The 14,797-nt window shown below is 51.7% G+C and overlaps 3 protein-coding genes across 3 annotated transcripts; 2 read left to right on the top strand and 1 right to left on the bottom strand.

Annotated features, from left to right (window-relative positions):
* Window positions 1-58: 58 nt before the first annotated feature.
* On the top strand, window positions 59-1,552 carry COL26b_011391 (uncharacterized protein; the record flags this gene model as incomplete). The annotated part of the gene is made up of 4 exons (XM_053184062.1): window positions 59-564; window positions 618-799; window positions 904-1,013; window positions 1,079-1,552. 4 exons carry the CDS (start codon window positions 59-61, stop codon window positions 1,550-1,552), a joined length of 1,272 nt encoding a protein of 423 aa, XP_053031978.1.
* A 1,076-nt stretch (window positions 1,553-2,628) lies between these two features.
* COL26b_011390 (uncharacterized protein) lies at window positions 2,629-4,350 on the top strand (the record flags this gene model as incomplete). Its single annotated transcript, XM_053184061.1, has 1 exon — window positions 2,629-4,350. The coding sequence occupies one exon, from the start codon at window positions 2,629-2,631 to the stop codon at window positions 4,348-4,350; it is 1,722 nt and encodes a 573-aa protein (XP_053031977.1).
* Window positions 4,351-5,373: 1,023 nt separating this feature from the next.
* COL26b_011389 (uncharacterized protein) lies at window positions 5,374-7,005 on the bottom strand (the record flags this gene model as incomplete). Its single annotated transcript, XM_053184060.1, has 2 exons — window positions 5,374-6,081; window positions 6,154-7,005. The coding sequence occupies 2 exons, from the start codon at window positions 7,003-7,005 to the stop codon at window positions 5,374-5,376; spliced, it is 1,560 nt and encodes a 519-aa protein (XP_053031976.1).
* Window positions 7,006-14,797: the final 7,792 nt, after the last annotated feature.

The raw sequence follows: 14,797 nt of genomic DNA, 5'->3' as shown, positions 1-14,797 counted from the left end.
CAGTTTCCAAGATCAATATTGGCCTTCCATCCTGAAGACAGCTTGCCCTGATTTCATCATGCCATCTCAAAGTAACGGTGCTCATGGGAGCGGACTCCTCGCCGTTGCCGAGGATATTGTCCAACAAACTCAGCGCATAGTCAAGCACTTGAATGCCAATAACCTTGAGCAGCCTACCTTTGCAACCAATGACACCATCCGTCCCGAGACTCTTGACTACGCCAAGCTTCAGGGCGAGCTGAAGCGATCTTTGGAAGACCTCCAGTATCTGGTCGAGGGCCCGAAGCGACACTTCCGGAATCTCGCCTGTCAAGGATACGAGCTCGCTGCAATCTCAGTGGCCCTCGACTTTGACTTCTTCAGTATTGTCCCTGCCGAGGGGAAGATATCGCTGGAAGAATTGGCCGACCGGGCTGGTGTCGATCTCGACAGAACTACCCGCATTGTTCGTCTCCTTGCGACCGAGTCCATCTTCCGGGAGCCAACGCCTGGATATGTCGCCCATAATCCCAGCTCGTACCTTTTACACAAGGACGAGGAGATTCGTGCAACGCTGCATTACACGTACGCCACCAACGAGACGCCGACTCATGTTGTTTGCTAATTTCTCCGTGCAGACTTGACGAGATGTTCAAAGCGGCCACCGCAACCGCTGACAATGTCAAGGTATCACCCAAGAACTATGATAGTGCTGTCACCCCGTTCACGACGAGACATGGCCTTCCGATCTTCAACTTCTACGAGAAGGATACCCAGCGTTCCATCCGTTTTGCCAAAGCCATGGCAGGCTGGGCCAAATGTAGAGCCCCTTTTCCTTCCTATCAGTGCTGCGCGCCGCTTCTTTGCTCCCAGGCCTGGGGTTGATCTGATCGGAGTGGGATGCTCTAGACTAACGCGTAAAAGTGAACCTCAACATTGATGCTCTGAAAGACTCCTTTCCATGGGGCAATCTGAACGGAACCGTCGTCGATGTTGGCGGTGGCAGCGGCAAGGTCTCCATTACTTTAGCAAAGGTAAGTAAGCAACTCTCACATTTTCCCTAATTTTCGTGATCGTCCTTTCTCACTCGTCAACACAGACCTTCCCCAACCTCAATTTCATCGTCCAAGACTCAGCAGACATGCACGTAGCAGGTCAATCACTCCTCACCGACGACACTCGCGGACGCGTCACCTTCATGCAGCACAGCTTCTTCGACCCGCAGCCTGTTGGCGATGCCGCGGCCTTCATTTTGCGCGCGTGCGCGCTTAATTGGTGTGATGCCCGAGTCGTTGACATGTTCCGCGCCCTCGTCCCGGGTCTCGAGCGCTCCAAACCCGGCACGCCATTGCTTATCAACGACATGATCTTGCCAGAGCAGGGCGTGCTTACGCGCGACGTGGAACGCGGCATGCGCCAGATTGATTTAATCATGCTGGTGGGCTTTGGTGGTAAGCTACGTACTGCGGATGAGTTCGAGGCTCTGCTGAAGCAGGCGGATGAGAGATATGAGATCCGTTCTGTTCGTCCCGAAGGGCTGATGGGCTTGGTGGAGGCGCACTTACGCCGCTGAAATCAAAGTGTGATGGAAGCCAAGCATGGAGCAGACGAGCTGTGGAAATAGAGACAAGGGCACTCGTATCGAGCTAAGAAAGCCGCTGCTTCATGTACTCTATACCACTTTGGATCAAACTGGGCCTAGGTAAGTCTCATCAGGCACATCAATGCGTGACGACACTGAGTTCAAAGGAACAAATATACAGAAGAATACTTTGTAATGAAGTCCCTCATCTATGTGCCCTGGCAATAATCATGTAGAGGTCACAGATAGCTCAGTCTTGTGTTTGGAAGGCATCCCGGGGTTCTGCATTCAGCTCCGATGATGCTCCGAGCGTGTAAACAGACTTACAAGACATCTCATGTCGCAGTGGGATGGCTGCCACGTCGCTCTGACATAGAGCCAGGCTACAATTCACATCCCAGTCAGTCTCGTTCAGGAAAGTGTCGCGTCGAATACCAACAGCCCCTTGCCTTCAATCATTCAAGGGTCTGAATTTAAACTTTCGCCGGATGCATACCACTGTCTTCCACGGCCAACAGCCGTTCTCCCCACCCCACCCCTATGCTTGCTTTGATAAGGCGTGGTAAGATGCACTGCTACCTCCCTTGAATACCACCTCGTTCATCGACGAACCAACGGCCGAGGGACGCATATGGCAACGCGGGCCGGCCCTAGAACCACCTGATGTTTGATTGAAAGAGTCGGGGACGCAAACCCTTCTTCTCCTCATCCCCTGTCGACCGGCCAAATTCAATCCCGACTTTACAAATCTGACCAAGCCTGTCTGAGATTGCTGAAAGTGCCGTAGCGTCGATCAGCCGTGTGTTGACTGTTGACAAGATGGGCATCGGGATAATTCGAGGCTAGGAAGGGTCATTTTGACGAAAGCTTCATCAAAAAGCTTATTAGTTTCTAAGACTTCAAGACATCCACACCCGAGATGTAGTTGATAAAATTAAGATAAATAGACCTTCAATCCTTTTCCGTCACTCTTTACTCATCAACTCACGACATCATACTTCATTCCTTCACGTTTCTTTCATCAGGTACCTAGTCACGATTCACACTTCATCCGTCAAAACAATCCAATGGCGGTGGTTGACGAAGGGAAGGACAGCTCGGGCGACACCAGCCTGGGTGACATCACCACGTCCAAGGAAGGCTCAACAAGTCCGGCAGAAAACGGCCCAAAAGATGAAGAGAAGCAATCACAACAAGCGCCAGACAGCTCCGAGACCACCTTGCAACCGGAGGCTCCTCCGCGTGACATCAACGGTTGGAAATGGTATCTTACCATCATTTCAATCTTGCTTTCTACCTTCATCTACGCTCTAGACAATACCGTGGTTGCCGACCTACAGCCAGTCATCATATTGGAGTTCGGCAACATTCAGAAACTCTCATGGCTCAGCGTCGCCTTTCTTCTCACCGCAACTGCCACCAATTTGGCTTGGGGCCGTCTGTACAGCCAATTCAACCCCAAGTGGCTCTACATCTTCCACGTTGTTCTCTTTGAGGTCGGCTCTGTCATATGCGGCGCTGCGCCGACCATGGATGTCATGATTCTGGGCCGTGCCATCGCTGGAGCGGGCGGTTCGGGATTGTATGTCGGCTGCATGACCCTCATTTCTACCACCACCACCATGGCTGAGCGCCCGCTGTATGTCTCCAGCACCGGTCTTACATGGGGTCTCGGCATCGTTCTCGGCCCCGTCATCGGCGGCGCCTTCAGCGAATCTTCAGTGGGTTGGCGCTGGGCCTTCTACATCAACCTTTTCATCGGCGCCGTATGTGCACCCTTCTACATCTTCTTGATCCCGAGTAAAGACCCTCGCCCCGGCGCATCGCTCCGCTCTCGTTTCGCCGAGGTGGACTATGCCGGTTTCACTCTCCAAGCCGGAGCGCTCACCGCCTTGATTCTGGCAGTCAACTTGGGTGGTGTTGTGTACCCGTGGGACTCTGGCCGCATCATTGCGTTGTTTGTTGTTACCGGGGTCCTCTTCATCATCCTCGGCGTTCAGCAAGTCCTCAGCATCTTCACCACACCCGACCGTCGCACAATCCCCATCCAGTTCTTCCGCTCTCGTTCTGTACTTATCCTGTTCGTAGTCTGCGCCACCGGTGGCGCAGGCTCGTTCGTGCCCATCTACATGGTCCCCATTTTCTTCCAATTCACCCGCAATGATGGTCCATTGGATGCAGGAGTCCGTCTGCTTCCCTTCATTGTCGTAATGGTAGTTATCGTCTTCAGCAATGGCGCTCTGATGCCCAAGCTGGGATATTACATGCCATGGTATCTGGTGGGCGGCCTTCTGGTTGTGGTGGGGGGCGCGCTCATGTACACTGTGGAGCAAGACACGCCCACAAGCCGCGTGTATGGTTACACAGTGATCATCGGCGCTGGAGTCGGCATGTTTCTACAAGCTTCCTTCTCCGTCGTTCAAACGGTTGTGAAACCGCTTGACATCCCTCCAGCCATCGGATTCATCACTCTTGCCCAATTCGTGGGAATTACCCTCTCCTTGGCCATCGCCAACGCCATCCTCCTCAACTCCAGCCAAGACAAGATTGAACAGATCTTGCCGAACACGCCCTCAGCTGATATTCAAGCTGCAATCCTGGGTGCCCGCTCAAGCCTTGTGCGTGGTCTCTCTGCAGAGCTCAGGACCCGGGTTCTCGATGCTATTGTCAAAGCCATAGATCAGACATACACGCTGGTCATTGCCGCCGGAGGGCTCACCTCTATTCTGAGTCTCATCATGCGGCGTGAGAGGCTCTTTGGTGCAAGCACTGGCATCGCTGCCGCCTAAGAGGTGTTCGCCAACATTGTCTTCTTCGAGGAGACGACTCGAGACTTTGCTTTTTCAGGCCGCCTGTTCTTTCTCGAGATCTCTTACTTATCGAGGAAGGTGGGCTTTTGTCATCGCCAATTCTTCCTTTTGACCCAGCAACCCAGCTCAGTACAGACATCATGACAAACGTGGTCTCTGCAGGAAGCGACATGACGGGCCCTCACCGTCGAAGAAATACAGGGACCTTCATTGTACCATTATTTTAGACCATAGTCAGATAATTCATCAGACCATTGACTTAAAGGATATGACTCCTCGCCCCTCCACTTCCTTTCAAAAGCCTTGTGACATCGCTCACCGTACCGCGCTGAGCTCTACTCGTACCGCAGATCAAGGCCTTTTCGAGACGCGGGTCGATTTTGATAAAGATTGTTTCGGAGCATATTTCGCGAAATACTCCACATTCGCCGACCGCGACCTCGTCGCTGGGAAGCACGTCATGAGGAGGGTCGAGACTGGACGTCAAATCAGATTTCACCGCTTGGATTCCTAGGATAATACTCCCATACACAGCCTTCCAGGACTCGCACTCAAAGTAAATGTATCCTGGTTGATGCAACATCTTTGCGAACTCTTACCTTCAAGCGGATTAGAGTCATCACGGCTGTAGGAAAACCTGTGGCAATGCAGATTCTCTAGATCCCTTGCAAAACTTTACGCGGCGTACGGAGTCTAAATAATGGGTCGTGTCAGACGACTTTCCTAGCAGCTTTTGCTTCAAAGGGAAAGAAGAAATGTCACAACCCTGGATTGAGGCAAGGATTTGATCCATCCCATCGGTTTCCGACCAATAAGTAGTCGAGTAACCTCCACGCGGTAAGAACTCGGGATCTCCGTTGACTATATGCATATGCATAAATAGTATTTTGCCCCGGAGGTTACATTCTTCCCCGGCTGATAACGAAATGAATGTGGAAGAAACATTCGACATTATACGCGGACAAGACGCACCGAGTAACATCTCAATAATCTCAACCATGTTTACTCCTCATTCATCTGAATATTCACCCGGGGTCCGAGTCTCAAAAAGCACCGATCCGCTCTGTGGACTATTCCGTAACTAGCCTTGGGATCGGCAAGCGATGGGCTGACCTCCAGCAGGTCAAATGTCCACACCACAAGAGTCGTAACCATGCGCAGTTCTAGATACGCCAGTCGGCGACCCCAACAGCTGCGAGGACCCATACCAAAGGCGATTTGTGGTGCTGCGTTTGCGTTGAACTCCACGGCTCCATCGACTTCCCCGCGTATGAGCCATCGCTCTGGGTCGAACGCCTTCATGTCTCGCCCCTCATCCCAGCCCACTGTCGTCTTGGCCGTTGCATTGCGCCGGTTAGGGTCCACGTCAAACGATGGGGCATGGAAGCCCGGGCCGTTGGCGACCATGACCACGTTTGTGCCCTTGGGGATGCGATGACCGAATACCTCCGTGTCGCGGGTGGCTTGCCGTGCTACGCTGGTGGCATGCAGTCGGAGCGCTTCCTCCAGCACAGCTTCAAGATAGGGCACCCGCGTCTTGTTCAGTTCGGCTAGCGTGGGCGTCCGAGATTGATTGTGCGCATCGGAGTAGGCCGTATGCAGCGCATGCCGTAGCTTGGTTTGTACTTCTGGTAGCCGAGTCAAGTAAATGAATGTCCAGGCGAGCGTCGTGCTGGTCGTGTGTAAGCCAGCTATGAACTGTCCTGCAATCTGTTTTCCACATCAGTACCTGTTATCGACGGGCTTCCAAGCCTTGGTGTTTGAGAGCGCTCTTCATCTTACCTCGTCCATCAAAATTGGATTCTCGAAATCAGGCTTGCGGCCCTCTTTTTCTGCAGTCCTCTTCTCACGCATCAACATGTATTCCACTGCCGTCTTGGCTTCTCCCGTCTCATCTAACCTCCCAAGAGAGCCTTGGATTTGCTCTCGCACAACTTGTCTCTTCACTGCTACTAGCTTCCTAAACTTTGGTGTCTGGTTGATCCACCATGTCTTCAGCCACGGGAGCATAGACTTGGTTACTTCGTCGATGCCTTCAACCGTTTCATAAAGTGCAGAAATGAACTCATGAACCGGTGCCTCGGGAAATCTGGCCTCTCCGTCTGGTCCGATCTCGATGCTTGAGGGGTCTAGCTGAGAGAGAGCCTTGAATTGGGGACCCAGAGCAGTGTGCGCAAAGTGCTTGTCAAACACGAAGGAGAGCATGCCATCGAGAGCGTTGTGATTCAGATCCTCGTTGACGTCAAACGGTCGTCCACTGCCCAAGCGGGCTTTCGTCTCCCAGAAATGGACGAGATGGAGCGCATTGTCGTACATGACGGGGCCGACCGTTCCATTCAGAAAGCTGGGACTCATGAGATCCTGCAGCCAGGCTCTCGTTTGCTTCCAAGTCTGGCCCCTCTTCATCCGGGCATGAAAGGCGCCCACCGGGCCCAGCCCGTCGGTGATAAAGTCCGACCGGTCGAACTCGGGCCGCCGCATCATGACATCCTGGGCTTCGATGGCGTCGGCGAGAAGTACCCAGGGCTTCGAAAAGGGATCCACAAACACCTGGGATAGGGGTGTCTGCAGGGTGTTCACCTGCTTGAGTAGCCACACATTGAGCTCCCTAGTGACGCTGACCTCCCGCAGCATATCTGGGGCGTCCCCCAGGATTTTGTGGGCTGACTCCGGATTGTACGGAATACCCGGGAGGGGCCGGGGTAATAGCAACCGTTTGTATAAGAGATAAAGGACTCCGAGTACGGCAAGAAGGCCGAGTGGCGTTGACAGCAGCCCGCGACCGAGAAGTTGGATCGCATCTGAAAGAGCCATAGTGATGTACAGCACACCAAATACAAAGAAAGATTTGGTTGATGGCGTCTGTCGATATAAAGTGAAGATATGAGAGCTCGGCTTTATTTATTCAGGCGACAACACTATGAGTGAGACCCAACATCCGTCACTTTCATGCTCTCTAGACCTCATCGCAAGATTGAGCCCTAAGTATTCCTGATCTTCAGATGAACAAGCAGTACCTCGTGGTGCTGTCACAGTCGCAGGCTAATGGTAAGGTGCCGTACTTAAGCCGATGATTCTCGGGCGAAAAATATCGGCCGACCATGAGGACCCTGGATCGTCACGTAGCATCATCGGAACGCACAAGATAGATATGCGAGTCAGCAACCGGGACTGACAAGGAGGTATATTGAACGCTCATAGCTGGGATACGTGAGTCATGAAAGTGTACTTTGCCGAGGCTTGCTGCAAGACCGTTCTCGTATGATTGTCACCCTTCACTCCTAACTCATCTCTCCGCGACGGATATCTGTTATGAAAGAAACGCCGTGACCAATGATTGATGGCACTTGACGCTGGTTTATTTGTCGCCACCAGGGCCGAAACACTGCAGTCAGAAACATCCCAGGATTTCTGCATGCCTGTCCGTTAAGTCCGGGGGACTCGCCTGCTTACCGGGGCCATCGACTTCGCTTATCATCCCCCACGGCAACCCTTGACGAAGTCCCTCCAACGCCCGCGCCATTCCTGTAAGAGACGGCTGCGTAATCGAACCGATGCAGCACGGCATGTAGAGCGAAGGACGGCTAGATCCTAGTTTGACGACGGACCGGGCCCGGAGAATCGCCGCATTAGTTCCGCCGCAAAGGTAAAAGACCCTAGTCCTTTAGGATTAGGGGGTATGGGGAGGGGTGGCTATGGTAGGCGCGATGATACACTTTACAAAATGAGAATAACCTCATGTCAAGACATAAAGACGAATTCGCCCAGCGAGCCTTGAGACGAAATACTTCGTATGCTGGTATGACAGGCATGTATGTAAGCTGCAGATAGGAACTTTGAGTGTTGCAAGGCAGCTGAAGAACAATACAAGCTCTCGTCACTGTCTCCAATAGTTCGTTCCGGGCTCTATCTGGCCAGTCGCCGACCACAAAGCTTGATGGATAAGCTGATGATAAAACCCTCCATCACTTTTGCCGTATTACAGCTCTTGTCTTCGCCCAGGAAACTAGATGAAAGTCAAATCAAATGGATGCTTTCCGCATTGCTTCTAGATCCGAGCCAGAAACATCGGACATGCAAAAGCCTGGCCGAAAGCGTGTTGTATCATCTTGTATTCCATGTTACACTAGGAAGCAGAAGGTCTGGAGATTTGCCCACAACTTCCTGGAGTGAGACATCGTTCATCAGTCCTAACTCGTGTGCCCGCGTAGTGCAATCGTCGTTATCCATGCAATCATTGCTCTCGGCGCCGGCGACCCGAGGAGTGCGCTTATTACAACTCGCAGGCATTGCAAGCCAATACTTCACCAATTCAAACGGAGGCTCGCCAAAACGAAGATGCTCCTACAGCACATGATACCCGCATTCAACAAAACTGTAGCAGCGGTTCTGCTCGGAGTACCACAGACCAGGAGAGCAGGATCGACGTGGCGGATTCGATAGCCGAAGTGTTTGGATATTTTGAGGACAGCGAGTCTAACACTATGGCTGTGGTCTGTGGGGTCAGTGCAGTTTCTCCCGCTTCTCTCATTACATGCTTAAGCTCCCCGCGACATTCTTGGCTCATTCGCCATTCGTGATGTATCATTTCTGACAGCTGCACATAGTTAGGGCTGAGACATCACCAAATCCGAGATAGACAATGCGCGCCTATCCCTTTAGAGTCGTTGGAAGAAGTTGAAGATCAAACGGAAAGAATGCCCGATCGTCAGATTCTTGACTTTCTCGTGCAGTACTACGTGATGGAAATCCACTGGTTCGTATCGCGGCGCTGCCAGCTAGTGATAACCTAGAAAACCGACTAACAATTACAATTCTCGTAGGATGGAACAACTTGTGCACCCACCTTGGTTCTTGTCACAGTACCAAGTATGGTGGAACTCAGAACGACCGTCATCAACACTTGACGTCGAGTTCGCAGTGCTGCTCCTGAGGATGTGTTCTCATGCTTTGCAGTTTCTCCCCTCGCCGTCTTACACTATCGATAAGATCAGAGGCATGTCCCTGACGGACATTCGGGACTCAATCAACGATGTCGCCGACAAGCTCACTGCAATCTGCATTCGACTCGACGGGAAGGGCTCTCTTCTACGCGTGCAGCATCTGCTCTTTTCGGGATTACGGTACCAGTGCGAAGGGCGAAATAAAATGTTTTGGGAAGCATTTGGCGACGCGGTTCGAGTCGCACACAGAATTGGACTTGATCGAAGGCCTGCGGCAACAATTATGGGAATGAATGAGTTAGACAAGGAAATGCGTCGCAGGGTGTACTGCAACCTTTTCATATGGGACAGGTACCACGCTCACCTCGACGGCTCATATTTGGTCACTCATAGCTAACGTTCACTCAGCCTTTTCTCGAGACAACTTGACATGTCCCCTTTCTTGCCCTCGGGTCTGACCGACGAAAACCTTCCACGGATGCACCTCGGTCCAAACGTTGACGACGCCGACGCCCCTGAGGAGTTCTCAGAACGTTTGATCCAAGCCCGTCTGGCGTCCTTTTGGAGAGACTTCTTGCCAAGGCGAGATTACGACGCGACCGTAGCCGAAGCAACATACGAGAAGTTTTGCAACGGATTTCTCACAACTTTGCCACCGGCCTTCGCTTTGGACTCCAGCACGCAATGGGACGAGCGTCTTCCTATGCTGCCTCTACAGAGGCAAAACCTGCATACCACCATTTTCGAGTCGCTCTGCTGCAACTTTCGTCCGGTACTGCTTCAGAACCCAGCCTGCCTAAATAGGCTTCCCGTATACAAGCGAGTTCTCCTATCGTCTCAGAGAAGGGCTCTGGCCGTGGCAGCATTGAGGGTACTGGAAAGCGTCTCTAAGTTGCACACTATACTAGGCGGCTGCCACACACGGTTCGTGGGCATCATCTTCCCAACATTTGAAGCTGCCGTTCTGCTTGTCGGCCTCTGTACGGATATCGACTTTCCGGGCAAGAGCGAGGACGGTCCTCTCACCACACTAAGAATAGATCCTCTCGGGCCTGGGAAGGCCCACGTATCTCGGGACCAATGCTTGCGCGCTGTTGATGACGCGCTTGTACGTCTCCGAATGCTTGCGGAGGTGAGCAATATGGCTGAGGTAGGAGCTCAAACCCTTGCCCAACTTCTCAGTAAGATGCCTAGGCAGCAGACACCAGATATGGAAACTATACCAGCATGGATCAACCAAATGCTTGAGTTGGGCGCCGAGGAGGCTGTAGGACAATACGATTTCAAAGACATCGCCAATAGCGAGTGTGTTTCGTGGGTACAACAGGTTTCAGAAGAGCTTACATAGGTGGTACCGATAGTAATGATGTGGTGCGTGGCTGGCAAAGACTACTAGACAAGGGCCCAACAGGAACGAGACCATCGAGTTTTGGTCCTCGGGCTTCTGGTGATATTGAGACAGCATGTTGTGATCATACGCTGTTGTTGTTCTTATTGTACAAATGAGACACATAGAATAGTTGTATATTGTTTTGTCGAAACCCTCGCACCCGCTCAGTCGGCTTCGTCATTGATTTGTTCCCGGGACACCAATCAAAATATTACAGTCGTTCCTGAAAGTTAGTAATAGTTGGAATGGACAGTCACACTTTCAGTAAGAGAATCTGACAGTAACCACCGGAAGTTTTTAAATCTTCTTCATTTTAGCCCAGACTCTTTCCAATCTATCCTTCTAAATACCGTCGCAGATTCCATTTGTATAAGCCTCACGATCGTGCTTCAGCTGATCATCTTCTCTACCTGTGTTGCTATTGACTATGACTTAAGAGCGCCTCGATCCTTTCCTGAAGTGAGGCTGTCGAACTCGATTCCATCTTTGCGTCGATCTGCGAAGAGATCTCAGGTTTGCCCAGAAGTACAGCAATTTCGAGCGCCCTCAGCGGTGTTTCAAGTACCACTAATTGCCCTTCCTTTAACGTTCCCGTCTCTGAATCTTTTAGCCTGATGTAGCCTTCGCCAGGCCAACCTAGTAACGTGCTGTCATGCTCGAGCAGTTTGGCTACACAGCCTGTGTGCCCGTTACCAACAGCCACATGCAATGCGTGGAAACACCCGTGCGCGCCACCGGCTGAGAACTTACCCGCACTTATACTACTTACGCCCATGTTCGGTTCGTATTCTTTCAGCAGTTCTGCCACGCAATCTTCAAACCCATACAGACAAGCTAGATGAAGAGAAGTCAAACCATCAATGCGTGTAACGCTGTTCACTGCGGCTCCCGCTTCTCGCAGAGCCTTGACTGCTGAAGCCTGTCCAGCCATTACGGCTGCATGAAGTGGGCTCCTTCCGTGCTCGTCGGCAGAATTTGGTGAAGCGCCCAAGCGCACGAGCTTGCGGATGACGGATACGTTTCCCCCGCAGGCGGCATGAAAGACTAAGGAGCGGCCAAACTTATCCCTTGCATGAGGTGAAAGAGTGCCAGGATTCAAAAGTTCATTACGTGCGGATCCCATGGCATCAAAAGCCTCTTCCATGCTTCCAGTTGCTGCAGCCCGGTGCAATGCGAGCTCTCCATAGATGTTGGTATGCGAATGTGCTGTGTGTAGCTCAAGTATCTCAAACAGCCTTTCGACACTCTGACCATCTGCCCATCCCGGCCGTTCGTAGGCGGCAAGCAAATGCAGAACCGTCTCTCTTTGCCGCGTCAAGAAGTTCGTCCACGCAGATTCTTTAGCCAAAGGGGCTTGGTGATTTGGCTTTGCCATTGCTAACTCGCATGCAATGTCAAACCTCCCTCGAAGAACTGCTAAATGTATCGGCATTAGTCCGCTCTTGGTGTAGGCCCGTACATCTGCTCCCATGTGAATAAGCAACCGCACGGCACCAAGAAACCCCAGCGATGTGGCGCAATGAATGGGTTTGCAGCCGTCAAGCTCTTCGATTGTCGTTTCAATGAGACTTTTGTTCTTAGCGGTAGATATATGGACACCGGGAAAGTTTCCATCTTTCAGGGCCTTGATCAGCTCAAAGTACGGCTTGTCTTCTGGTATCGTAATGTTGTCAAACTGTTTGTCCATAAGATGGGATAAATCTCCTGGATATTTTGTTCTAACTTCATTTGATGAGGGTAAGGCCGCATATATGCTAGATCCAAACGAGTCGACGTAGCAACACTGACGGCTCGTTACGCGGACTCTGTCCGAGAAGCTCTGGAACCTTTCCTTCAGAGTATGCAAACTGGCCGCTGTCTCCTTCGAAGGTTGGGTCACTGATTCGTCAACAATGTTGGCGTGACGCTCCGAAACGCCAAAAACGTCCAGTTGAATGAAGCGTCGTCCCCGTCTTTGAGTCTCCGTGTCGGTAATAGTCACCGCCTCCAATACATGAATTTGATCGTGAGATGTCTCATCTGAAGCAACAGAGATGTTTGGGAACTCCCGGTAAACGTTCTCAATTGGCGATTCGACACCGGCGTAAGGGTGTTTTTCATAACACACGTCCCAACGCCCTGCAACCCGACAAAGGCCCACTGTCATGTCGACGAACGAGTGGCCGGTAGGTCTTTCGGGTGCAAAGCGCAAAGCCACGATTGTGCCGCCCGATCTAGGATCCTTAATTCTCAATACCGACAAGGCGGCATCCCATCTTTCTGGAGGGTATGCATCAACGACTGAATACGTCAAACGCAAGTTTTCAGGACGACTACGTAGGTAGTTGCTCCGTACTATTATCTCGGGCAGCGTGTCAAAGGGCTTTTGCCTAATATAGATGGTTCTGTAGGATCCTTGCGCGTCTTCGTCGAAGAATTGGGGGCCGACAACCGGAAGAAGCCTAACAGAACCGTCTTTTGACGCCATCTTTTCGTAAGGAAGTAGTTTGGAAGCTTCGTCTGGCGAGGCTATTCGTGCGAACTGGTCGCCCCAAAGTCGTCTTAAGATGATGTAAGGACTCCAGTCCTTGATCGAGTCCTGAGGCCTGATAACAACGCAGTCCAGCAGGGCGTGGTATGCGTCGTCCTTGGATTGACATGATACTAGCATCAGGTTTGTCCTGAGTCCCTGATTAGTGATACTAACAGGCGCGCTTTCTTGCGATCGGGAAGGAGGAAGAGGACGGACGTAGTCAAATTCCACGTTGGAGAAGAGCCGAGGGGAATGAGCGAGAAGACCACAAAGCTGATCTGGGTGTGTTCTTTTCTCGGTCGATAGGGCCCATAAGAACAACGACTGGTCATCAGTCTCCTTTAGAATCTCCTCTTGGAGTCGGACGAATGCTCTCTCTCCTTCGCCATAAAGTAGCGGCATATTGACGTTAAAGAGTCCAAGAAGACAATATGCCATATCTTCCGAGCGTGTAGTCTCCCGACAAGAAGCCCATCTCATTCGATTCGCCACGCTGATATCACTCTGTGACGTTGTGCCAAGCAGAACATGCTGGTCAATGCCAGTGATTTCTGCTAGGAGGGCACATGACGTCTGGCTGCTGAGCATTGGTTCTTTCGCCATGAGGTAGGACCAGTCTTTGGCATAGAACATGACTGTTTTCGGTGCCACAAGTTCCTGTAGCGTCCAACCTCTCGTGAACCAGCGACTATGCCGAAATTTGGAGTCATGAGCAGAAAGATCACTTATAGCTGCCGGCTCCACGTCGGAGAGGTAGGCAATGCAAAATTTAGCGCCGCGATACCAGCGATACATCGAATTGATAGACTCGGATAGCTCCGCACTGCTGGTCTTGTCAATGCAGCAGGTGTCGACCCACAAGAAGCGAAGTTCGTGACTTCTTGCGAGCTCCGCTGCATTCTTGATCTTCGCGTAGCCCGACGAGGCTAAGATTTTCTGCCTTGTTGCGCTGTTGTTTGACGTGGAATGTGTCTTCTCTGTCGCAGCCCCGTGTTCCTGAAAGCTGGCGAACGTTACTTCATCTTCGCCCCATGTATGAGATAAGATCGCATAGTTTTCTTGGGGGTCGCCTTGAATCCCGATGAGCGTCAAGAGGGTGGTATCGATAAGCCACATGATACCTCAGACTACGACGGCTGCCAGTGCCTCACGTTTCGAGTCTGCAAGTATATTCACCGTGGCTCTCTTCAAGCTGCTTGACTAGCACTTCTCGCAGCGTACCTGTGGAAGGAAGAAGAACGCAGTCTGTGAGATGTCGTATTGTGTGATGAACTTTCGAACGGTGGGCATGGAGCCTGCAGGCCTGAGGCCGGAGGCTTAAGAAGACAAAGTAAAGCTGGTCATTGTAGAGTGGAACCCCACTCGGTGATTGGTTGTCAGTGGGAAGATGCCGGAGGAACGATTGGACGACTTTGATTCCGCTTCATATTGCACAGCAAATAACCGTAGCTGATTTGTGGAAATGGGCGCATAAATATGCACTCCCTGGATTCTTTAGTCCAAAAAGAGTGGTTCTTTGTGATGACCACACTGGGTGGCTGCTTATCTTGGCGAGATAAATGGGGTTGAATGAGGTAGAAT

This window comes from Colletotrichum chrysophilum (genome assembly GCF_026319265.1).
Source record: "Colletotrichum chrysophilum strain AFK26 chromosome Unknown scaffold_139, whole genome shotgun sequence".
Taxonomy (NCBI): Eukaryota; Fungi; Ascomycota; class Sordariomycetes; order Glomerellales; family Glomerellaceae; genus Colletotrichum; species Colletotrichum chrysophilum.
The sequence above is the reverse complement of the archived record's forward strand: the minus strand, read 5'-3'. Positions and strand labels throughout refer to the sequence as shown.